The sequence below is a fragment of the Panthera leo genome, chromosome B2 (genome assembly GCF_018350215.1).
Source record: "Panthera leo isolate Ple1 chromosome B2, P.leo_Ple1_pat1.1, whole genome shotgun sequence".
Lineage (NCBI taxonomy): Eukaryota > Metazoa > Chordata > Mammalia > Carnivora > Felidae > Panthera > Panthera leo.
Genome location: NC_056683.1, coordinates 32645806 through 32671343, shown reverse-complemented (window position 1 = coordinate 32671343; position 25538 = coordinate 32645806). Strand labels below are relative to the sequence as shown.

Sequence of the window (25538 nt, the reverse complement as noted above, 5' to 3'; positions counted from 1 at the left end):
ACTGCCAGCGGAAGTCGAGGGTGTGGGGCGCGTTCTTGACCCAAGGGCAGTGCAGTGACCTGTGGTGCTTCTTCCCCAACATGGGAAGTCCTTCCTCAGCTTGCCCTGTGCCCTGCGCCCCCTCCAGCTCCTTCCTCCCAAGGCGTTGTGGCCAGGATGGCGTTTCCAGCTGGAACCATGGGTATCAAGGTATCCTCATTTGGGTGAGGGGATGCTCATGGTCCCCACCTTCCACACCGAGGCCCTTCTCTCCCTCTCAGGGAAACTGGGGAGTCTCCCACCCAACCATAGGAACCTCCCTCTGTCCCATCTCTGGAAGGTGGTTGAGTTAACTGCCGTTCATATTTTTGGCAGAGGGCTGGCAGTGAGACCCAAACTGGGAGTGCGCTAATTGAGGGGTTCCTTCTGGGGAAACCCCTGTGATTGGCATCCGGGAATCATGGATCTGCCGCGGTCCTCCCAGTCGTCCTCCCAGCCATCCTCCCAGAGGCACAGCTTATAGAGCTGTAAGCGGGAGACACCTCCTCCCTGGGGCGGGGGAGAGGACGAAAAGAAAAGGCCTGTTTAATTTAATTCCGTGTTTTATTGCTCGTTGGATAAATAACCTTCATTAAGATGGAAGGTGGGGGGATGGACAGGGAGAAGTTTGATTAATTTCGAGCTGGTTTCTCGTTTGTTAATTTTCTCCCAGTTCAGCAGGATTATTAAAACAAATTACAGATACTGCTCTCTCCTCCCTAGGCTGGAGTGGGGCTTGGCTCGCAGGGAGTGATCCTGCTCCCCCCCACCCCACTTTCCACTACAGTTATACATAAGGTGCAACTTGGGGTGAGGGAGGAGGCCTCCCCACCTCAGGGTCTCTGGGCAAGGCCCTCCTATTTCTTGTTGGGGTTTTCGTGTCCCCACAGCCTCATGGAAGATCTGGACAATCAGGAAAAGCAGCATGGGGGTGCTGGCCAGGACACCCTCCCTGCAGCAGAGCCAGTGACCCGGGGAAGGTCGGTGCCTGGGGTGGGGGCGGGGGGCCTGCCAGCCCCAGGGCCCACCCCTGGTATCCGTGGGAGCAGGCCAGGTGGGCAAGTAGAGTAGGCGGGCACACAGCTTCTGGGCTGCCCCACGCTGGTGCCCAGTCTCTCAGTCCTGCTCCACCCCCATGGCCCCCTGGCCACTGCCTGTTCAGACCCTTTCCCGGCCCATCCGCTCTCGTCCACCTTGAGCTCTGCCCCTGCCAGGCTGGATCTCCCACTGGCTCCATCCAGTCCTGCAGAAAAACTGCCACCTGCCGGGTGTTAATGGGGGATAGCAGGTCAGCACTTTTCCTGCTCACCCGTGGGCAGTTAAGAGTTCCAGCTGCTTGATGGGCACCTGGGCAGGGCAGTGATTTTTGGGGGGGGTGGTTATGAACACTCTTTTGTGTTCCCCAAATGTACTGTGAATGCTGACTCTGCCATTTTGACTGTACCAAAGTGTGTGTGTATGTGTGTGTGTGTATACGTGGGTGTATGTGGAGGGGGCGTGGGTGAGCACTTGAGTGTGCGTGCGTGTGAATGACTGAGCCTTTCCGGGATATCCCTGCGGCACGCACATGTCTGCAGGTCCTTCCATTTGGATGGGCTGACTCTGAGCCCGCTGGGCCCTGGCAGGGCTGAGTTCTGGTGTGTATGTCCATCTGTATGTGTGTTTCCTCCTTCCTGGCCCCTGCCACCATCAGCTGATACTCTGGAGCATGAGATTGGACTGTCCCGAGCCGTCCACCTGGCCATGGCAGCCCCAAGGGTGATCGAAGAGAAGCCTGCCTCTACTTGGCTCCTTGCAGCCTGTGGGGCACAGGGTTCCCCTGGAGAGGGGCCATTTCCTGCGGGCTCCCGACTCTCCACACCCCCAGCCCACCCTGGAGGGCCTTCCTGCTGTCTCCCCCATCTCCAGGTGGGAGCTGGTGGGACGGGCCAGGGGAGGGGCAGCACCTCTGTCTCCAGCCCTGGGGGCCTTGGCCTGTGAGGCTCACAGGCTGTCGGGGCTGCCCATCCTGTGAGGCACAGCCAGAAGATTGAGGCAAAGAGAGATAAGGGCAAAGGGGATAAGGGCCACGGGGGAGGGGACGGGGCACGGGGTGGGGCTGCTTTAGGCGAGCTGTCCGGTGACAGCGTCTCTGAGCAGTGACATTTGGTCGGAGGCGTTGATGGAGTGAAAGAGCATGCTCTGTGGCTCTGTGGGGATAAACCAGCTAGGCAGAGGACACGCTGGTACAATGGCTGAGAGGCTGGGCTGCGCTTGGATGCTCAGGGACTGTTTAAGGAGGGCAGTTGGGGCAGGGGGGGGGGCGGCGGTAAGAGTGGAGGTTAGCAGGGCAGCACCCACACAGGGCTTGGGATTTCCTCCCAAGCGGGAGGCCGGGGCTGGGGGAGGGAGTTGGGCAGAGAATGGTGTGGCCTGACTCCTGTGTTAAGTGGTGGTCCTGCCTGGGTGTGCCCCGCTGTGCCCCCTGTGTGTGCGTGTGTGCACAGCGTGTGGACCTAGACCACCAAACGAAGAACAGGCCAGATGGCCAAGCAGGGCTCTGGGTAGGGGTGTAAATGTAGTAGAATCAAGGAGCCCTGGGAGGCCTTCCATCTGGGGGCACAGGCTGGGTCTCTGTGGTTCCAGAGAACCACACAGGAGCACATGAGAGGACAGAGAGACAGATTTCAATTCAGGGTCTCGAGAAGCCTGGCAGATACTGGAGCTGGGACGGGCTACCTTGTGAAGTGGTGAGCTGCCTGTCCTAGGAGGTGGGTAAGCACAGACCCCTGTCAGGGGCACTGGAGGGGGCAGTCCCACCCTCCTCATCTAAGAGTCTCTGGTTAAAGGCTCCCTCTTCCAGGTAACATGGGTGGCTTTGAAAGAACTCACTTTGATCCCAGCGATGGGGATTCTGGCCCCTGTTAGCAGGTGTTGGGAGATGCTTGGGGAACTCGGGCTGAGGTTTGTGCTCCTCTCAATTTACCCTATGGATGCCCGCTGTCTGCTGGCACCGAGGGGGGACCCGGCGTTCCCTGCTGTGATGGTGGCACGACCCTCCTCCAGGCTCTGCTACCCGAGGCTCCCCCAGTGGGACCTGCTGAGGCCTGGGTTAATGGGCAGAGCTTTGTCAAGCCTGGGCATTCTGGGGCAGGGGTCTGAGTGGGTGAGACAGAGTGGAAGGGACCAAGATCCACTCAGGGCTTCCCTTTCAGAGAGCGGTGTCAGCTCAGATTACCAGTTGCTGGAAACTGGATGCATCGGGCTGGGACAGGGAGGGCCTGTGGGCATCTCCTGCCTGTCCCCTCATTGTCTAGACAGGACCCAGACGTGCTGCTGGTTCCTGCCGTGGGCTCTGTCTCTGGCATTGAGGGGCCTGGGTTTCAATCAGTAAGCAGAGCGATTGAGGGAGGATGACTTCTCTCCCAGTCTCCAAGTTTTGCCTAAAAAATTCAGATAATAATGTCTACCTCAAAGGGTTTTGTTAGGAGTAAATGAAGGGAGGTAATGATAGAGAGCACTGTCTGGGGTCAGTCTGCTGGAGGTGACCTTGTGACCAGTGATGGAGGAGGAATGAGAAGAAGGGAAGGAGCCAGTACAGGTATCTTAAAGAACAGGTTTGCTCAGTGGGTGGCCAGGGCCCAGGCCACTGGGGACTGCTGGGACACTGCCTAGAGCAGGCCCTTGGTACCAGGCAGGGACCGTGTTATCCCCCACCGCATCTAATACCTGGCACATTGTGGGCAGGAGGAATGTGGTCGCGGGACTCAATGGCACATTTGGAGGTTTCTGCAGAAGGTGGAAATAGAAGGGTCTGGGGACAGACCCACTCCAAATCGCACCTGCTTTCCTTCTGGAGAAGCTGGGCCCTTCCAGGCTGGAGGCTGAATCTCCGGGCCGAGAATTGCAGGAGGCAGCCACAGCAGAGCTTGGAGGGTCTCCGAGGCGATTCAGTCCAGTCCTTATTTCCATGGGGAGGTAGGACAGCTCAGCTGTAAGGGCGCAAATCCCTGCTTGGCCACCTACCAGACGCCTGTCTTTGGGCAAGTAGTTTGACTTCTCTGGGCCTCAGTTCCCCCATCTGTAAAATGGGCGAAATGCTGGTATCTCTGTCTATGACGGGATTCTGGTGAGGACTAAACAAATTAATGCTAAGAACAGAGCCTGGCACGTAGTAAGTGCTCAGTAGGTGTGACCTATTACTGTAGTTATGACTCTTAGACGAGAAACCTGGAGCACAGGATGGAAGAGCGTCTAGTGTGAGGCCGCGTGGTGAGTTGGTGACAGACCAGAATTCAGGTTCTTTCCACCGTGGCAAGCTCACAGAGCTGCAGAGGGCAATGGAGGTGAGATGCAGGGGTGGCCTTTTCCTGCTCTGGGCCTCGTCCCTGGCCGCCTCCTCACCCTGCCTATGTCACTGGGACAGCTGGAGAATCCCCCGGGAGCCTGCTTATCTTGAAGGGACGGGCTGGGGTCAGAGGGGAAGCAGGCACCTGGAGACCTTATTTGCCTGTCTTCTGGCTCCTTTGGTTTTTTGGAGAGCTTAGGGTTTAGGGCAGGGCTCACGAAGTGTCACAAGGAAAGAGATACTTGGGAGGGCTTGTGGGGAGGTCACACTTGTCTCCATCTCCACAGGAAGCCCCTGGCCCAGCTGCCCTCACCTCTCACCTGGACTAGTGCAGTGGCCTCCCCACTGCTCTCTTGGGTCCCCATCTTGCCCCCAGGCCTGTTTTCTGTACAGGTGCAGCTCGTGTTCTATTCTCCCATCTTCTGTGTGATTTTTTGCCTTTCCTTGAAACTGCCGTGGGCTCTTGGCCACAGGGCCTTTGCACTTGCTGCTCCCTCCTGTCCAAGATGCTCTTTCTTTTTCCCTCTTCACCTGGGTATTGTCTATCCATCTTTCAGGTGTCAGTTTACGGCCTGTCCTCAGGAAGCCTCCTCGGGTGCCCTGACCAGATCCAGGCCTTTATTCCAGGCTGTCACAGTCCCCTTGCCTCTTCCGGCACATCTGACGTGATTATGTATGCGTGTATCTGGTTAGAGACCATTTCTCCTGTTGGACTCAGCTCCATGAGGACAGATATTCGATGTTCACTATGGCATCCCTGGTGTCTGTCATGGTGCCAGACACATCGCGAGTGCTCAGTCAACATATTTTGCATGAATGCATGATCGGGTGGGAGGCCCATATCACCTCCACCTTTGCCAGGGGCCAAAGCCCTCATGTCGCAGGCTGATGTGGGGCTTCCACAACAAACATCCCCCAAGAGGGCACCCTGGGGTGGAACACCACCCAGAGTATACCCGCATGTGGGCCCCTTCCTGAGGGGCCAATAGAAGATGATGGCTCAGATTGAGGGGCTGCTGGGGACAACGGTGGGGGCATCCAGGGATCAGAGAAGCTGTGGGAGGGTGATGACACCCCCCACAGACTGGGTGCTCAGCAGTCTGTTCACCCCAGGGCCCCACTGGAGGCAGTGCTGGGTCAGTGGGGTGGGCAGGGGAGGGATGAGCCCTGTCAGTGGCCAGCCAGCGCCCCCCCCCCCCCATGGTCTTGGCTAAATCATTGAATCATTGCTACTTGGCCTGTCCATTCTTCAGTTTCCTCATCTGGACCAGGCCAGTGGTTTTCAAACTCTTTAGAAGCAGATACATTTCACCAACAGAATCATGTAGAGAAACTCACTTATGAAAATTAGGTAGAAGCAGACTGCTGCTCTAGTTCATCTGTTTGTTCATTGGTCATTCATATTTATTTGCAGAACCTGGAAAATCAGGGCTTTGGTGCCAGGCACGGTCCTAAGTCCTGGGGCTATGGCAATGAGCGAGGCAGACAAAAACCCCTGTCCCCGTGGGACCGACACTCCAGTGGGGAGGTAGATGATCAGGAGGACGCGTGGATGAAATGTGTAGTGTCACAGGCGGTGGTGAGTGCACACCCTGTGCAAAGGTCCTGGGGCGGGCTCCTGCCTGGTGTGTTGGGAGGAAGAGCGTGTGGCCCAGGTGGCTGGAGCAGAGCAAGTGAGGGAGAGGGTAAGTGGGCGGTGAGGGCAGGAGGCTAAGGGGGCAGATTGCGTAGGGCCTAGTGAGCCACTGAAAGATGTTGGCTTTCACTCTGGCTGAGATGGGAGCCTCTTGAAGAGAGGAGGGACATGATCTAACTTGGGTTTTAGATGGGTCCCTCGGGCTGCCGGCTGGGGACTGGACTCTGTGATGGGATGCGGGGGTGTGGGAGGTGGGGGGCCAGCGAGGAGGCTGCTGGGATAGTCCAGGCCAGAGATGCTGGAGCCAAGGCCCATGGTGGTAGTGGCGACGGAGTTGAGCCGTGGTTGGGTTCTGGATTTATTTTCAAGGTAGAGCCAGCAGCATTTGCTGAGAGAAAGAGGAATCAAGGATGTATTCGATACTGTGGCCTGAGCAGTAATTACCTGGCTAGGAAGGACTTCGGGAGGTTCTGGGGGCCCCCCTAGATCGCCATGGGGAGCAGGTAGTGAGCGGGAGCCTAGAGTTTAGGGGTGTGTTATCAGGTTATGGGGTGGCCTGGGAGTGAGTGGAGAGAGAGGGTGGAGGACCGAGTCCGGGGTGGCCAGTGTTCAGGACCAGCCGTGGAGGCTGAAGAGGGGCTGTCTTAGAGGGAGGAGGGCACCAGGGAGCAAGGTGCCAGGCAGCCAGGTGGAGGGACTGCACGGTCAGATGTCGCTGTGGGGTCAAGTTGTGTGAGAACTGGCTGGAGGGCTCAGGCCGAGAGCCCCCAAACCACAGCTTGGCACCGTGGCCCGAGGATCGCCTGGCTTTGCCTGCTCGGTCGCACGTTCCTTTTGCTCTGGTCTGGGCCCCCCTCCCCTACCCGGGGCTCTGGCCCCCTGTCCCCAGCGAGAGCCCTAGAGTCTCTGTGGGGCCTCCCCCCCTCCCCTGCCAGCCTGGCTGTGGCCCAGGCAGTGATATAAATCACATGGAGTGATGGTGATGTGACTTTTATCGGCCTATGTGTTCAATAATGTTAATACATCCCATTATATCATATTATAGTAATACAGAGCCGTATATTACACATGGGCGCAGCACGTTAACTTGGGAGAACACTTGGGCAGACGCTGTGGTTAATTTTCCCTCCGCCTGGCTGTGCCCCCATCGGCGCTCAGTGTGCATGAGGAGGACAGCAGGTGTAGTTATGGACCCCTCAGGCGTGCCCCACTCACTGAGGTTGTCCCAGCCTTGCCTCCACTTCCCACAGCTTGGGGGGCAGATGTCACTCCTGTGCTGCGGAGGCCCCTCCCTCTGTCCTTACCTCGTGAGTCCAGTAGGCAGAGGTCATTAAACGCCCCCCCCCCCCCCGAAACAGATGTGGAAACTGAGGCTCAGACATGGGAAGCGGTGTGCTCACCGGACGTGGAGGGGAGAGACCTGGAGAGGGGACTCTTGACTCCCCATCCTGGCTGCTTCGCGGGATGGTGTGGACAAAGGGCAGGAGCCGGGAGTGAACGTGGAGCGTGTGCCAGGTGCAGCAGGCCCTCAGGGGCTGGAGTCAGGTAGACCTGGGTTCAAGTCCCACTTTGCCACTTGTTGTGATTTTATTTCCGGATGTTCTAGGGCCTCTGTTTCCTCTTCTAAAAAACGAAGGTAATAAAGAGCATTCACTTCGTGGGGTTACTGTGTGGGGATTAAATGAGATATTCCCTGTGAGGTGCCCATCATGGGCTGGGTGCTCATTAAACCACAACTACCACGCCTGTTATGATGACGACCAACACCTAAGCAGCCTCTCGCCTGCTGCACAGCCCCCCCCCCCCCCCAGCCCCGGCCCTCATGTCTCGCCCCCACCAAGCCCGTTATATGTGCCCAGAACACTGGAAGGTTGGCCCCCTGGGCGAGTCTGGAGCCCTGCCCTTACCTGCTTGGGCACTTGGGTGTAGCCTAGCGCCCAGTGCTGCCCAGCTCCCTGGCTCACAGGGAGGAAGGCCAGCTTTGCCATCAGGTGGGCCTGGGTGACCCCGGGACTCCTCAGCCCTCTGAGCCGCAGCCACAGCTTCTCGTTAAAATAGGGCTACAGTTTCCTGTCTCGGGGCTGTGGTGAGAATTAACACAGGGAGAGCCCGTGTCAGCTGACTGCTGCCCCCGGGGGTGTGTGCCAGGGGTATCGTCATGACTCCTAGCTGCTCTCTTTCTAAAATTTAATATCCATCTTCCCACAGGAGCCTCAAAGTAAGGTTTACACTGTGCCCATTTGACAGACGAGGAGACAGAGGCTCACGGGAGGTGACTTCCCACAGGCCGCACAGCGAGGCAGGGGGCTGCTTCTCACCTCCGGGATCTTGGGCTTTGAGCCCCTCTTGGAAAAAGGGGTGCAGGCCTTGTGGCCGCAGGGCCCCCGCCGGGTCCTTTGGCCTGTCCTCTCTAGGCCTCTGGGCTCCTTCGTCCCCTAGCCTCCCCCGCCCATATGTATCACTCTTGACAAGGTTACGGAGTCAGCATGTAAAACCTGCACAAGTGAGTGTAATTTATTGATCTACATTTTGCTTATGAAATAGGACAAGTGCTGATTGAGGATCTTGTTTGCTCTCGCCCTTGCACCGCGCGCTCCCCCACCTGTGCTCTTATCGGCGGTAATTCCTTGGAGTCTGCATCCGAGCGGCTCCTTTGTCAGCCGGCCGAGGCCCTCCACTCTGCGCCCTCTGTTCTTCTCCAGCCTCCGTGCCTTATCGTGCCCCGTTTTTTCCCGGGCTCCTAAGAAAACATATAATGTTTAAAAGAGTGAGACAAGGGACTGAATAAAGCACTTTCTCGGGAAATATTTGTTCAAAGTCCTGTTGCCTCATCTGTCTGGTTCTCTCCTGGAAAACATAATTCAGAACAGTCCTGGAAATTAATCCAAGTGTCCTCTTGCCTCCTGATAAGAGGCTGGGTGGGCCCCGGGGAAGGGGAGACAGAGGTGGGTGTGGGACAGCCCCACAATGATTGCCTTCGAGGGTGCTGCTGTGAACTCGGGGTGGGGGTTGGGAGGGGCGGGCACAGCAGGCCCTGGAGGTGAGGGGCACCCCACTGAGCCCTGGGGAGGGAGGTGGGAGACCTCAGAGCAGCATCTGTGTGGCAGGCACTGCTGTGGAGTGGCCAGCTTCTCCAGGCAAAGCGGCAGACCATGCAGGCATGGGAACTCGGCCACTGACCAGCTCCGTGACCTTGGCAAAGCCTAGGGCTCTGAGCTTTGGTCTCCTCACCTCGTCTGAGGTGCTTACGACCCCGTGGAGTGTGTCCTCGGGCTGCTTGTGTGGCAAGAATGAAGTGGCCCCTTTGCTTATTGGGCACCTGCCCTGTGCCAAATCTGTGCCGGGCGTCCTGTGGGGAATGAAGGAAAGGTCCCTGGATTCATGGAGCTGTGGATATTAAGTGGGAAAGTAAACAAATGTTGAGCACGTTAGAAAGCGATCATTGTTCTGAGGAAAATCAAAGCAAGGAAAGTGGAAATGGGGTGCAGGGTAGGGAAGTAGGATTGGTACTAAAAGGGGTGGTTGGGGAAGGCCTTCCTTGAGCAGTCTGTCTGTGAGGGAGGGGCCACATACAGATCTGGGGGAAGAGCATTCAGGCAGGGGGGAACAGCCAGTGCGGAGGCCCTGAGGCAGAGTGTGCCTAGAATGTTCAGGGTTCGGCAAGGAGATTGGTGTGACCAGAGCCAGTGAATGCCGTCAAGCTGGGAGTGGCCGGAGGTGAGGTCAGAGGTAATGTGTGGAGATGCTTTGTTACAATGCCAGGTACTATGGATGATTTTGACAGACTGCCCTGAGCTGAGCTGTAAAAGGCATTTTATTAGCACCTGGCAGGGTCTCCCAAAGGGAGGCTGGCATGCAAATTTTGCGTGAGGAGGGGAGGTCTGTTATTTCTCCTGTCTCCTTCCCACCTTAAACACCCCAGTCCTTCCTGCTATGAGATGATATGAGTTGTCTCCAAGCTGTCTCCCCATTATGATGCCAGGAGAAGGAGGCCACTTGTGGCTGTGGGGCCGTGTCACCCTGTGTGGGGTGGGACATGGGTAGTGGTCCCAGCAAGGGACCCTGGCCTGGCCAGTGGAGCTCTGGTGACACTGGAGGTGCCCACACATCCTGGCTCTGCCTGGGGCCTTGGGAAGAGAAGCAGGGGCCAGGAGCCCACTTTCTGGCAGCCTTGGGTGGGGTTGGTGATCCTAATTAAAAGCTTGGATCCAAAAGGCTTGATGGTGGAATTTCTAATTAAATCAATTTCATCTCGTCTGGGAGACAGAGGTTTGCATATGATAAGCATGAAATTAATAATTATGTTTAGAAATTAGCTGTTGCTCAAAGCAGAGCCATTTACACAACCCCTCTGGGGCCTCTGGCCCCCACCCCTGCCTGATCCTTTGTGTTGGAGACAGATGGGCCACTTCACCCCAGAGTGTGACAGCCAGGAGTGGAGGGGGGCGCCGAGCTCGGTGGAGGCGGGTGGGAGGGGTAGTAGGGCTGGCTTCCTCTGCTGCTGCCCTAAGGACACTGCCCCACAGGAGATTCTGCGTGTGTGTGCGTGTGTGCCTGCACACGTCCGTGTAGACCCTCTTGTACAAGGGGGAGGCTGGGGTTTTATGTGACAGTTAGTAGCATGGGCTCTGGAGCCTGTCCCTCTGGGTTCAAATCCTGCCTCGGCCACTTACTAGCTGTGTGACCTTGGACAAGTGTCTTAACTTCTCTGTACCTCAGTTTTGGGGAACATGGGAAGAATAAGAGGGTCTACTTCCTATGGTTATTGTAAGATCAAAGGCGTTCAGGCATTTGTAACCCCTTAGGACTGTTCTTGGCACATAGTAAACACTCAGTAAATGCTAGTTCTCATGATGATGATGATTGCGTGTGTGTGTGTGTGTGTGTGTGAGAATGTGATTCAATTCAGCCCCAACCAGCCTGTGCCAAATGTGAACCTGACACCTCCAGGCTCGTGAGTTGCAGATGAATAATAAGACACTTTCCTGGCTGTCCCGGAGCTAGAGCGTAATGCTTACGCCTCCGGCGTCCGTCAGCCTTGGTGAGGTTAGGTCGTGAGAACGAACCGTCCTCAGATCTCCGTGGTCTAAAATACATAAACTAAGTGCTTACTACCCCACATGTCTACGCGGGAGGGCTGAGTGTCCTGTCTCATCTCCTAGGCACCCAGGCTGGCCTGGGACATCGATGTGCTGGTCACGGTGGCAGAGGGAGCAGGTACCCTGTAGGGTCTCACAATGGCAATGAAATGCTCTGGCCCCGAAGGAAGGGCATTTTCTGCTCCCGCCTCGTTGGCCAGCATACGTCACAAGGCCCCAGCCAACCAGCGGGGTCAGAGGGTTGAATTTTACCACGTGCCAGGAAGGCAGGGAGCTGCAAGTGTCCCCAGCGGCTCTAAGGACAACATCAATTGTGTGCGCCTCCGTTTGTTATTGATTATCTCTCTCACTAGAATGTCTGTTCCCTGAAGGCAGGGATTTTTGTCTCTGTGTGTTCACCCCAGTGCCAAAGAGTGTGCAAGGCACCCAGTAAGCACTCCGTGAACCATTACCCGGTGGATGAATGAACGAATCATCAGAGTCTCCGGGGTGTGTGTGGGTGGGCGGGGGGGGGGGGGGGGGGTGTGTGGGAGGGAAAGGCTGGGGGCCTCGGGAGCAGCCGAGGCAAAGGGACCACAGGGGCCTTGTGGGCAAATTTTACTGTCTTTGAAGATAGCATTTGCCTCCTGGGGAGAGTCTGCTGTCCACTTCTCAGTCACGGTGAGGAGGTGCTGCAGGCCATGGTGTGAGAAGAAGAGGGGGCCTGTGTGAAGGCAGCGGAGGGCAGGGTCACCCAGTCTCCAGGCCTGGATGGGGCAGGGCGGGGGGCGGAGCCAGGGAGGCTGAGTGCCCTGGGCACCTAGACGCAGATTGGAGACTGTGGATGCAGCCCCCAGACGGGGGCTGAGTGACTGACTGCACTGGGGCACAGGCCAGCCCTGGGCCAGGCAGGGGTGCGTGGCGAGGCCCCCGAGTGACGGGATGCGTGGGGCTGGCGGTTGGTGGCGGATCCGTGTCTGTAGAACAGGGTAGTGAGATCTGATTAATGAGGGCGTCCTGAAGTGAGCGGGGAAGTGGCCAGTGGCCCCCAAATGACCTACTGAGTGTGGAGGGGGGAGGCCCTCAGCTTGTGGGCCGAGAGGAGGCCCCGGGGTGGGTGGCAGACAGTCTTCCTACCCGGGGTCTATCCTCGTCCTTCCAAAGATCACCCGGATGCAGGGTCAGCCCCCTGGCCAGGGTGTCTGCCCACCTCCTGCTTCCCAGGCCTTGGGCCTCTGCTTCTCTGTTCCTTAGTAATTGGTGGGGGGGCATCTCCGTGGGGAATGGGTGTGTGAGGCCTCCTCGTGGCTGTCCTAAGCTGTAGGGTCACTCTTATCCTCTGCTCTTAAACCCCGGGGTCCTGGTCAGGGTCAAGGGCAGGGGCCATCCGTGCCCCCTCCATGTGCTGGGTCCCCCCGTACTGCTCCTCTCGTGTGTCCCCGCACCCCCCCTGCCATATCCCTTCTCTCTCGCTGTCACGGCCCTGCCCAGCTGCTTTGAACCCCCCTCGACCCTGCACCCCTGTCTTTGTACCCCTTCAGTCTGTCCAAGCCCTCATCCCCACACTGCCAGCATTTTCCCTCTCCACAGCCCCCCTGCGAGACCCCCAGTGAATCTCTTGTCGCCCCAAACCTGGCTTGTCAGCCCGGATGCATGTTACCCTGAGACCGCCTTTCCCAGCCCCCACCAGGCTAGTTCTCTGAAGGTGGGTTATTTAAATGGGCCCCGAGCACCTGGCTGAGAGGAGGGGCTTGGTGCCACGTGAGAGTGTGTGAAGTGCCTACTGTGTGCCCACCTCCTCCCCGCCCCTCCCGAGGCCCCATCGAGGGAGGAAGGGGAGGCTGGCAGTGTCTCCTCGCTGGGCACTGTGTCTGCAGCAGGAACCCCCTGGGAGACGATGGTGCACGGCTCAGGTGGCTGAAGGGGGCGGGGGCGGGGGACAGGGTCCCTCAGGCCTCACCGTGCAGACCAGGCCTTTGGAAGCTGGCGTTCTCTCCTCTCACAGGCCCTCTGAACTACACATTCCTCCCCGTGCAGCTTTCATGTCCCTAAAAGCCTGGCTGCCTTTCATCTGTGAGGAAAATAGCTGATGCTGAGAGCCGGGCTGTCGAGGCCTCAAGCAGCCAGGATCAGAAGGGCGGGGAACAGGCAGCCAATCCGGGGTCTGCCTGGCCCAATGCGGGGTCTCCCTGCTTCCCTGGTGAGAGGGGCTGCATCCAGCCACGTGGGGGCCCCGAGGTCTGCCTGGGGCCTGGCCTGGCCAGCGGCCGGAGGTGGCCCCAGGGTCCCAGCTTCAATCTGTGGCTGCCTGGTCTGGCTTGTGGGTGGGGCAGAAAGAGCAGAGTCAGCTGGGACGGTGGGCAGGGCTTGGGGCCAGGACTCGGGGATAGTGAACAGGAAGCAGAGCAGCTGAATCGGTGCCTTCTTTCTGATGTCTCCTGGCTGTGATGTTCAGAGGGTACTTTCCTCTCCCCGAGCCTCAGTTTTGTCATCTGCAAAATGGGCACGTTGGTCCTAGCCTTGCCTCCTTCTCCAAGGATAATACCCAGCAGCGCCCACGTGTTTGAAGCACTTTGCAAGTACTTGCTCGTGCAGTCCCTTCTGTTGTTACTGTGACTTCTTTATAGGGGAGGAAACTGAGGCCCAGAGAGGCCGCTCGCTTGCTAAGGTCACAAAGCTGGATGACAAGGCTGGGTCATAGCAGAGCCCTGCGCATGCGCAGGCTGGCTCCGTAGTGTGCTAGAGCCAAAGCTGGAGCCGATGCTGTGCTGCCCAAAGCATTAGGGAAGAGGCAGAAAGGGGAGGTGCCTTTAAACACTAAAGCTCACAGGAAGAGGGTTGGGGTTATTGTGGTGTGGCCCTGGGGTATCCATGGTGATGGCCATGGGCCCCTGGCTGCGTGACTCAGGGTGCTGCAGGCCTTGCTGAGGTCAAGGTAGAGGCTTCATCCCTGACTGTTCTATAAACAGCCTTGAATGAAGTATCGGCTTTCAGGGGACTGCGCTCTGGTTGGCTGTTACGTGCTGGGGGTGTCCCACCTCCTACCCCCTTCTCCTCTGGACGGTGTGGGACGTGGACCAGCCACTCTCAGGGAGTCCCTAGATTCTGCTAGACTGGGAGCCAGTGACCCCGAGTCTGTGCTGTGGGCACCCTGGGGCACTGCCTGCGTGTCTGGCTGTTTTGCCACACGCAGGTATGCGGGGCTGCTGACCTGGCCCGGGGGCAGCCTGAGAGCAAGTTCAGGCTCTCAGCACACATATGCGCATGGGCCTTTGCACTGGCTCTTCCCTCTGCCTGAAATGCCCTCCCTCCAATTACCCACATGGCTCCTTCCTTCACCTCCTTGGGGTCTTGGCTCAGATGTCACCTTATCAGAGAGACTTCCTCTGGCCCCTCTAACAGTCCCCTGTCCTGTTCTTCCTTTTTCTCATGGGCCCTTATTCCCGTCTAACAGCTTGGTATCCCCTTTCCATTGCCTGCCTGTGTCTCGACTGGGAGCCCCACGAGGACAGATTGTCCACCTGTCCATCGCCAGCACTCAGAACTATGCCTGGCAGGCTGGCGGTGCTCAGTGACTATTGGTGGGAGGAATGAATGAATGTACTGTGCGCTCGTGTGCTCGGGGCACATGCCCCAGCACGTGCATGCACACGTGGGTGCACATGCGCACATACACACACACACACACAGACAGATGCACTTGGCATTCATCTTCATTGTTGCTCAAGCCCGGAAGCAGCTTTTGTCTTTCCCCACGTGGCGTGGACCTCCTTGTCACTCTAGAAGCCTGAGAGAGAGAGAGAGAGAGAGACAGACAGACAGAGAGAGGGAGAGAGATTTTTTTCACCGCCTCCCTCTCTCCCCTCAGTCACTCATCCCTTCTGCAAGCGGGAGGTTCTGCCGGGTGCCAGCTCCAGACACACTGTGCGTCACTCTGGGGTGCCCCCACCTGCTCCTTCCAGGGGTGCAGTGGGTGTTGGGAGCAGTCCACTTTTCTCTGCGTTTCCACAAGTAGCCCTGCCCAGCATGATGGGGGCGTCTTAAAATGCCTGCTGAGTTGACAAGACCAGGCATCTTCACCCCAGGAGGACGTGCCTGGTGCCCCTGGAGCAGCCCTACTCTGTGCTGGGGGAGGTCTGAGCAGGCTCTCTGGAGCTCAGGGAGGGCTGCCTGGAAGAGGTGACAGGGGCCCTGTGGGCAGAAGGAGCCAGGCAGATGGACCGAGAGTAGGCCAGCCGTGGTTGGTCAGGGGCTGCTGGAATCCAGGTTGTGGCTGACCCTTGTGCCGGCATTGGCAGGGGCGTGGCCGCCCCCTCCCCTGTCGTGCTGTTGTTGGGAGAGGAGAGGACTTCTCTGAGGAGAATGTTAATCAAATGCCCCTCTGGCTTCAGCTGTGCTGCTGAGACAGAGCTGAGGAGGCATCAGTCAGAGCGCCCTTGGGCCAGGTTGTCCCAGTCACCCTGTCCCGGGTGTCCGGTGAGGGGGGGGTCCCTGCGTCTCCCCATGCACTTCAGGCCTGGGTGGGGCCAGGGGGGAGGAGGGCCTTGGAGAGCCTGCGGGTCAGCATTCCAGGAGGAGGCCCCCCACCGCCAGGAGCACAGTAGTAACAGCACTGGGAGAGAGCTGGGGGAAGGACCCGGTGGGGGGGCATGGGGATAGAGGGCTAAGGGAGGTGTAGCGGGAGGGATCATAGCCCACCTTTGGGCTAACCTTTTGAGTGCTTACTGCCTGCCCGCAGTTCCCGAAAATTCCCTCATGTGACCCTCACGACCTCCCATTTGGCAGCTGAGAAAACTGAGGCCTGAGAGGTGAAGCAACTTTCTGGAGGCTTCCCAGTTGGTGGGTGGCTGAGCTGGGATTTGAACCTGAGCAGTTTAGCTTCCAAATCTCTGCTGAAACCACCCCGCTAGGAAACTTGGGTGGCCTGGAACTGAGGAGCCTTCAGACGGGGAGGAGGAGCTGGCCAGGGATTATCCCCTGACCCTGCTCAGGAAGCTGTCCCCTCCCTCCCAGCCACCTCAGGGCTGGATCCCTGTTCCAGGGTCTCAGGAATTGTTGGGGGCAGATCAGGGGCCCCTCCTGGGCTCCCAAAATCCGAGACCGGGGCACCCCTGCAGGCTGACTAACATGTACCCTGTGGGAACCCCATGCTTGGCCCTCCCACCCTTTGTGGGAATGGGGGCTCGTGGTGGGATGGGGGCCTGGGTCCTGATCCCCGGACGTCCGTCTGTCCGGCTGCCGTCCCTGCCCATGCAGAATGCCTGAACCGGAGGGGAGGCAGGGAGGTGGCTTGGAAGGAGGAATGAAGGATGAGTGAGAAGTTGCCTGTGGGAGGGACCCCGAGACCTCCCTGGGCTTCCTGCCCCTCTGCTGGGCACAGTCCCTTTTGACACAAGCGCTGTGTTGGGTGGAAACATCAGAAGCAGGAGACAAGCTTCTTCTAATTAGGAAGAGAGCGGGTTCCTGGGCCTGTGATTAGCACTCCTCGCTGAGGCCCAGGCCCAGGCGGAAGCTGACAAACACCCCGGAAGCTGACAGACAACCTGTCTTCTCTCGGGGACCTGCTGGGACGGCAGGCTGGTAGGGCAGGCCCTGGCCCCCCAGTCCCCACCACCTGCTCCAGCTCCAAATTCAGGGCACTTCTGTTCAGGGGGATGATTCAGGGGTGCTGTCTGTTTTGTTTTATTGTTAAAAATTGGTTAAATATGGACATTTCAGATATGTTCAGAACAAATAGGGTGGTGAGCCCCCACGTACATGTGACTCAGAGTTGTCCGTTCTTGGCCATTATTCTTTCTTCTTGGATGTGCTGTCACTGTGATGCTTTGGAAACAAACCCCAGACCTCCTCAGATCCCTGCATCCTTCAATATTTCAGTACATATCTCTAAAACCGCAGGTCTCAACCGGGGACAGTTCTGCTCTGCTCCCCGGGAGGCACTTGGCTGCGTCTAGAGACGTTTTTGATTGTTACAACTGCGGAAGGCAGGGGCTTCTGGGATCTAGTGGGTAGAGGCTGGGGTTGCTGCTCAACATCTCTCAGTGCACAGAACAGCCCCCCAACAAAGAATTATACCCCCAAAGCATTAATAGTGCTGAAGCTGGGAGACTGTTCCGAATGACGGACTCTTAAACACCCGACCAACCCCTGCGGCTGTGATACCCTTAGTGGGCCTTAAACATAACAGACGTTTACAATTAACCATCAGCTATCTGGCCAGAGTCCACATTCTTGGGGGTGTTGTTTTCGTGCTCTGCGCTCTCCAAGGCAAGGAGGACCGGGCTAGTTTTCAGAGGCTGTTGACACAGGTAGGAAAGGGGGCGGATGCTTCGGTTTGGGAAGATTCTAGGCGGGAGGTATGTTTGCATGATTCTACATGCGAAACATACACGGGGTATGAGGGGGAAGGTGTCCTCCCAACCCTGTCCCCTAGCCACCTGGTTCCCTCTTCTGGAGGCAACTTAGCTGTTTCGTTTCAGGGCGGCGAGAGTCTGTCCTGCCCCCTCACGTGATAATGGGGATGCTGTTCACACGCGGAACTGTGCCTCGTTTCTTTCTTTCCTCTGTGGGTCTTGGAGAGCTATGCAGAGCAGTGCATGGAAAGCTGCCTGGTTCTTTTTCACGGCCAAATAGTATTCCTGTGTGGCCGTAGCCTCCAGAGATTTGCTATTAGAAACAGTGCCACAGTGGTTAACGTAGCGTATGCCATCTTATAAAGATCACAAGAACTACAATGAGAGGGTTTGGGGGTTAACCCTTAGTTGCTCAGCAAATCCAGACAACCAAACATCTGTTTTTCCCACCTCATCCTTTCCTTTTTCTTGGATGAGCTCAGTGAGGGGAGGCAATGAGGGGCTTGCTGGGGCCCGCCTTGGGGGGGCATCACAGGGGCTGGGCTGGGCCATGTTCTTTTCCTAATGGGCATCCTCATTGGAAGGCAGACCTCCAGTGTCCCTGGGGATAGGGACACCCAAGGCACAGTCCAAGTGGGCAACCTCTTGTCCAGGGTGTGCCCCAAATCCTGCTGCCCCCGGAACATTCCCCACTCTCAGTTGCCACAGGCTGGCTGTGAGGTTTTTGTCCTTTGGGAAGGGTTGGATGTCAACCACAGGAAGAAGGACAGCTTAAGGGCTCTGCATCTCACTTTTGCCTGGGGAGGGCCCAGGTGGGGGTCTGTGGGTGCAGAAAGGTGCTCTGTGGAGAGCTGGGGCAGGAGTCTGCTGTTGGGCCCTGTATCCCAGGCTGCGGAGAGAGGGACTTCCCCGGGGTGGGTTCCCTGTCCACTCTGTCCTCCTGTAATTCTACCTGTGGGGTGGGTGGGGCCCTGTCTTCTCTGACCTGCGCAGGACAAAGGAGCCATGGGGACAGGGTCTGCTGGGTGGTGACATGAGTGGCTGCCTGGGGGGAGTTGATGGGCAAAAGGACTGTCAGTCTTTATGTAAATGGAGGCACCCAGAGGCTCTGCTGTGTGTTTATGTATGTAATCCTGTATGATTCCAGGGTGTGTGTGTGTGTGTGTGGTCCAACCCATAACACAGGGTCTCGCCCAAGACAAGAGGAGGCAGTGCCCTGACCCTTCCCAAGGCGGTGGGGACGAAAGGAGGTGGTGAGTAGTGGTGTGGTGCTGGCTGGGGATGGTGGGGGTGCCAGCAGCCCCTATCAGCGGCCCCTCTCGCCCCCAGATACCCCAGATCAGCTACGCCTCCACAGCCCCCGACCTGAGTGACAACAGCCGCTACGACTTCTTCTCCCGAGTGGTGCCCTCGGACACGTACCAGGCCCAGGCCATGGTGGACATCGTTCGCGCCCTCAAGTGGAACTACGTGTCCACGCTGGCCTCGGAGGGCAGCTACGGCGAGAGCGGCGTGGAGGCCTTCATCCAGAAGTCCCGGGAGGATGGTGAGTCATGCTTGGGAACAGGGGGATGTCAGGGCACAGTGGCCAAGCGCCGCCTGAGAGCCACTCTCTGGGTCCTGCCCCAGGCCATTCCCTCGTGGGCCTCAGTCTCTCCCGGGAGCACTGGGGCACAGTCTGTGGCCTTGCCGGCCTGCTGGGTGACTCCCAGGGGCAAAGGGTGGACGGAATGACTTCTGCAGACGTGGCCAGGCAGACAGAGGGACCACCAGTATTCCGGGCGCAGGATCCAGTGGGACAGCTGCTGTTCTCAGACAGAGAGAGAAGGGGAAGGGGGTGGGGACGGAGGTGGTCTTGTTTAGGGGCGGGTCTCAGGGACCCAGGAGCTGGGAGATCAGCCAGCAGGTTCTTGGAGAAAGAATTGTTTGAGGAATTGAGCTGTGTGTGTGGAGGGGAGGTGTGGGGTGAGAGAAGGGGCCGTGTCTTACATGGGGCAGGCGGGGCTGTGCTTCTTCCTTGTGGCTGCAGGGAAGGAGGTGCCCCTGGGTGGGATGTGAGGACCTGCGAAGGTGATGTGCTCTCCTGGAGGTCTCCCCCATTCACCACCGGGCACCCTTCTCCCCATTAAGCTTGCTGCATTCCCTTAATTGTCCTCAAAAGCTCCAAGGATAAAGCTTTTAGGTATCAGCAAGCAGTAAGAGGCAGGCACAGCAAGGGTTAACGCTCTGCCAAGTCTGAAGCCTGGGCCACTTGGTTCCGATGGCCCCATGGCCCGGCTGAGGGAGGGTGGCCTGCATGGGGCTATGGTGGTGGGGATCCGGATCAGCAGTCAGGCCCCTGGGCTGAGGGCTCCAGCTGGGTTGGGTGAGCCTCGATAAGAGGGATAGTTCAGAGAGGATAGGGTGTGGGGGAAGCAGAGAGGCTCTTCCCCCTCCCGACAGACCCAGCTCCTGGCAGAGGGGCCCCTGGCCTCTCCCAAGGCTCTTTCTCTAAATAGCTCACTGTGGCGCCCTCGACCTTGGAGGATGGCATCTGTATATTTATACCCGTATAACCCCGGGACTCTAATTGCTTTTCCTAAGGACCACAGAGTATCCAGAGGCTGGCGTTGGTAACACCCTGCGGGCATAATCCTGCTATAAATCTCAGATAAGCCCCTTTAATTGTACAGCCAGCACAGCTCGGGTGCCTGTAACCTGGCGGAGAGGACGGAAGTGGGGCGGCGCTGACCGATGGCTGCGTCCCCAGGCCACTCCCCGCTCTGGCAGCTGGCCAGGCAGAGGGGGGCATGGGGTAGATGGGCCCTGCTCTCACCTCCAGGCAGGTGGGCGGCAGCTCCCTGGGGGCCCCCTGGTAGCATCAGGCCCCTGGTGCCCCAGCCCCCTGCCTGTGGCTGCCCACATGTGCTTCCCTGCTTTGCTCAGACACAGGTGCCTCTCTCTGGTCTGGCCCTGCCCACCCTGCTCTGGCGGTGCCTGTCCCCAGTGGCTTGAATCCTTTCCCACACTAGCCCACCGCCTGTCTCTTTAAGGTGGGCGTCAGGATTTGGGGACAGAGGCGCTAGATGGGGGCAGGGACAGAAGGTCTAGAATTTTCATATTCGGTTGTGTTCAGTCCCTGCCATAAGGTTCTAGAAGCCACTCCTGGTACTCACAAAGCTCTCCCTATGTGCCTGGCACACGCCGAGCATCTGTTGTCCTGGGTGATCCTCCCTACCCCATGAGGTAGGCACCCCTCTTTTATAGGGGAGGAAACTGAGGCTTGGAGGGGCCAAATAATAGCTGGCACCGGGTCATACAAGTGAGAGGTGGAGAAGGGATTTGAACCCAGGCTGTCTGGCTCCAGGACCAGACGTCGTAACTGCTTTTGTATTCATCACTCCATCTTCTGCCCCTGTTTCCCATGGATGGGGGCATGACAGACAGTCACATACACGTGCATGCATGCACACACACAGATCCCACTGGGGTGAAGTCTAGGTGTTGTGTTTTGGCTGAAACTCAGACTACTGTTTGAATTTGCCACAAGCATATAATCAGTCATTTGGTAGTTAGAAAATATGAAGTCTGCTCAAGATTTTCTAAAAGGAATTCTAGAAAAATAAGAGAACTAGCTGTTCTGCCAGGGCCTGCGGCTCAGGGGCCCTCCTGGCCTGGCACAGGTGCCCATCACAGCACCCCTGTGCCCCATCCCGTCGCCAAGGGGCTGGTCTCCTGCCTGGCCTGACCTCCCACCTCCTCAGACCCTCCTGCTGTCTCGCCTTGCAGCCCCAGGGCCCTGGCTGGGCCTGCCCTCGTGTTTGGGTAGCTAGGTCTCCCCTCATCCTGCTAAATGAAATTTGATTTGGAGGAACGTCTTTAGGTGGATGAAAAGAAAAGGAGAGAGAAAGCCATGCTCCGGCTGGCCAAATTGAAATCAGAATTGAGCGGCCTGTAGAAAGAGGCCGCTGTACCTTGTAGCCTAATCCCTGTGAAAGATTAAAGATGTCTTTGGCCGTATATTGTATTGATTCGTCCTCTGAAGTATAAATCATCTGTGAGTTGCTCAGAGAAGTGTCAGCGGTGTAGAGGGGAGGGCACACCTGCCAGGCTGAGGATGCACATCAGAGCTGAGGGGAGCTTGGCCAGCAAGTCCTGGGTGCCTGCTGTATGGACTTGGGGTCCTACAGGGGAACATAACTGTGTCCAATTTAGAGATGGAGAAACTGAGGCCAGAGAGAGTAGGTCATTTTCCCAAGGCCACGTAACCAGGATGTGGAGGACCAGGGATGGAACCCAGCTCTGTCCTCTGGGTGGGGAGCTCTCGCATAGCACCCAGCGCTGACTGGGCCATTGGCACAGGGCATAAAGAAAGCCCTGGCCCCGAATTTCCCAGCCCCCATTAGCACCGTGCTCTCCCTGGGCCATCCTGTGGCCCTTGACTGAGCCCTGCCCCGTGCCAGGCACCCTCCCTCCACAATCATGAATCCTGGTGATGACCCTGAGGGCCTGGTGTTTGTGTTCCCATTTTACAGATGGGGGACCTAAGGCTCAAAGGGGTGAGGGGGCTTGCCCAGGCTCACACAGTGAGGTGCTGGAGCAGGACTTGGAGCCAGGCGGTCAGACCCAGGCCCTTCAACCCCATGCTGTCCGTCTCTCCCAGCCTGGATCACAGGGGTGGCAGCATGTGGTTAACGGGCCAGCTCTGGCGGACGGACCCAGGCTCCAGCTTGGCCACTTCTTGGCCGTGAGAGCCCTGGAAAGTCATTCCGCTGCTCAGTTTTGGTTTTCTCTTCTGTGAAATGGGGGTAAACCAGAACGAAACGTGCTTCTGGCCCATGGCTGTGGGAGCTCTGGGACACACACCAGAGGTTTATTATCAGGGGTCTGGCTGCCTGGGCTATGGCCCTCCCTGCTCCCTGACCATTCTTAGGGAGGCCTGGGGCGAGCTGGAAGGTCTGTGGGGGCCCTGACTGAAGCTGCAGGCCACGTTCTGGGGCAGGGCTAATGACAAAACCACAGGAGCCCAGGCCAGCCTGGGCCTTACAGGACAGCAGGTCTCGTGGCGACAGGGCAACGAGGTGAGCTCCCAAGGCAGCTAGGGCAGGACACGTGTGGGAGTGAGGGGCGCACATATGTGATTTTCTGGGCTCGTGACCGGCAGGCCTGCCTCAGTAGGGGTGTCCGGGGACAGGCCCGTGTGCGTGTGCACGCTTGTGCATTTCCCCCGCTTTGAACGCCAGGGCTCCCTCCTCCTTGCCAGGCTGCGGCTGCGGAGGGGAAGGCCGAAAGGCAGAGTACAACCAGTGCTGGGATTAGGCATGCAGCGCAGGCCTCACCTGGGCTCCTGAGATAATGCCGAGTGAGTCACCTAGGGAGGGAGAGACAGGCTTGAGGGGGTGGTACAGACGTGGCCCTGCCCTCGGTGCCTCCCACCACCGTCCTGGGCCCTCTCAGGGTGGGGCTCTGGGGTGTAAGCTTTTATAGCGTCACAGCCTTTCTCTGCCCATGGGCCCCCCTGTGAGCCTCGGTTTACTTGCAGCAGTGCTCCATTTCACGGATGAGGAAGAGGAAGGCTCAGGGAAGTTAAGGGGCCTGCTTAAGGTCAAACGGAAGTGTGGAGTAGCAGCCCAGGCTCCCTGTGTGGGCGACAGGAGAATGGATGATATTAGGAGGCAGTATTTATGGAGTCCTCCCGTGGACCAGGTCTTGTTTTACACACTTGGTTCGTGTTAACTCATCTAGCCCTCAAGACAGCTCCATTATATGGATGGCAAAACTGAGGCTCAGAGAGGTTAAGTAACTCCCCTGAGGCCACCCAGCTGGAAAATAGCAGGAGTGGAATTTGAATCCAGCAGAAGGCTCCCCCACTTCTGGTGAATGTGGCAGGAAGGACACAGGTCAGTTCCTGGCAGGGGTCTCTCCAGGGGGTCACCTGGGGAATTTGGTTCTGGTCCTCTCCGGTAGGTGGTTCCAACACGCTGGGCACATCCAGGCCCGTGCCTCTAGGGTGGGAAGGCCATGGCCTCTCTGGTGGTGACAAGAAGGGGAGGGGGCAGGTGGGTCAGGCCTGCTCCTTGGAGGACGTCCTGTCCCTTGCATGGCGAGAAGTTCCAAAGCCTCATCTCCCCGCTGTGTCCCTGTGTCCCCTATTGATATTCCAGAGATGCTGGTGAGTCAAGCTGTTGCTGGTCTGACCTCCAGCTCCAACTCCCAGGGCTGAGCATCAGACTTGCATTTAGATGGCCTCAGTCAGTGCAGCGGCAAGGGTGGTGACCGGCAGCCAAGGCTCAAGGCCGGGGCACCTCCTCATCCCACGGCTCTGTGACATCTCTGGACTCAGCTTCTCTTGCTGTGAGGGACACTTGCCTTCTGGAGGCTCCGAGGTGAAGGGGGAAGAGCTTGGCCAGCCAGAAAGATTTGTGCCACGGGGGTGGGGGGGGTGCTGACACTCCTCATATATCTGGGAAACCAGAGAGGTTTGCCCCAGGGCCCCCCACCCCCGAGATCCAGAGACCCCCTAAGAGAGGGCTGCTTCCTTTCCTGCTGCCCCCCTGGTCTTTTCTCCTTCCACTCTCCTCTCCATTTCTCTGCTGCAGCCACACCAGCCTCTTCACTGCTCCTCTAGCACTCCAGGCATAAGCCCACCTCAGGGCCTTTGCACTGGTGGGTCCCTCTGCCTGGAACTGTCTTTCCCTGAGTATCCATGTGGCCCACATCCTCGGTGCATTTGGGTGTCTTCTCAGCTGTCCCCTCTTCAGAGAGGCCTTTCTGACCACAGTATCTGAAATAGACCCTCCCCCGGGCCATCACTCTCTGTTCCCTGTTCCCCGCTCTGTTTTTCTTACAGCACTTGACAAGTAAATGTGTATTTGTTTATGGTCCACGAGGGCAGAGATTTTTTGCCCGTTTTGTTCTCCGCTATGTGTCTCCCTGGCACATAGTAGCTGCTTAGTAAATGTTTGTGGAATGGGTCACAAAATCCAGCCCCCAGCGACTCACTTCTTTGGCCCTTCTCCCACTCAGGGGCCTGAGGCTGCTCTCCTGGCCTGCAGAAGGGCAGACTGAGGCACAGAGGGCTAGGTTAAGCTGTCCCGGGACCCCAGCTTCCTCCCCGCACCAAGCTTGCTGGCTGGCCCCGACCCTCTCGAGACTCACTGAGGACAGCATCCTTTCCCGGAGGCAGAGCAGGGGTATGAGAACGCAGGGCTGCTCTGCAGCTGCGCCAGGCTGGGATGTAGGGCTCAGCCTCCTGTCATTCTTCGCCACAGTGCCTGTCTTGGGATGCTTCCTCCTGAGATGCAGCCTGCGCTGGAGGGCAGGAAGGGGAAGAGGCTCAGTCTTCCGGACTCACTTGAGTTTCCCAGCTGGCCTGGGCTTCACACTCTCTGTGTATGCAGCCCCCGTGTGAGGAGAGGAAGGAGCCGGCTCTCGGTGCGCACGGGAGGAGCAGTGCACCACCAGACCCAGCACCCCGCCCTGCCTGCAGCAGGTGCTTAGCAGAGTTTGCCTGAATGAGAACCAAGGGCTGGGATGATGCGTCTGTTAAAGCAAGAGATACACTGCGGGGGACTCGGCCCAGCCAGACCGGCTTAGACACGTGAAGAGGAAGGGAAGGGCATGCCAGGTGGGGGAACAGCATGAGAAGGAGGCTGAAGGGAGGAGCGAGTCAGGCAGAAGGGACCTGGCCGAGGGGCCTGGCCGTGGGATGGGGACCGATGCGAGATGGAGCTGAGCAGAGTGTTTTAAAGCCAGTCCTGTGTTTTAAAATTTTCTGGCAGTTGGGGTCATGTCTGCTTACCCAAGGGAGTGTATTAGCACAACCCAGCTCTACCTGCTGTGTCCCCCACTTGCTCAGAGCCCTGAGTGGCGGGGGGGGGGGGGCCCTCTGCCCTTAAGGCTCAGGCCAAGGCTCCGCCTCTCTGCGGGCTTCCCTCCCTAAACTGCTCTCCTCCCAGGTGGAGATGCTCACCTGAAGGGAGGAAGACCTTCCCCAGGGCTCACCACCTGGGAGACCTCAAGCACACCTGCCCCAGTGCCTATCGAACTTTCCCTGGGCCTCTGCCGTTTGACTCTGGCTGGGCTCCTTGAGGCTGGGGAGGGATAGGGCTCTCTTGGCTCTGTGCTCCTCACGCTCCCTTGCACCC

At 58.0% G+C, this 25538-nt stretch overlaps 1 protein-coding gene across 4 annotated transcripts in view; it reads left to right on the top strand.

The window, feature by feature from the left end:
* Window positions 1-25538, top strand: part of GRM4 (glutamate metabotropic receptor 4) — a 115105-nt gene that overhangs the window by 34223 nt on the left and 55344 nt on the right. For 3 of the 4 annotated variants that reach the window (XM_042938486.1, XM_042938487.1, XM_042938489.1), the window contains one exon: window positions 18742-18958. In XM_042938486.1, the coding sequence (XP_042794420.1) occupies window positions 18742-18958 (217 nt within the window). Of the gene's footprint in view, window positions 1-5895; window positions 5925-18741; window positions 18959-25538 lie in introns of those variants that run through there. The other variant, XM_042938488.1, reaches the window with a different exon arrangement.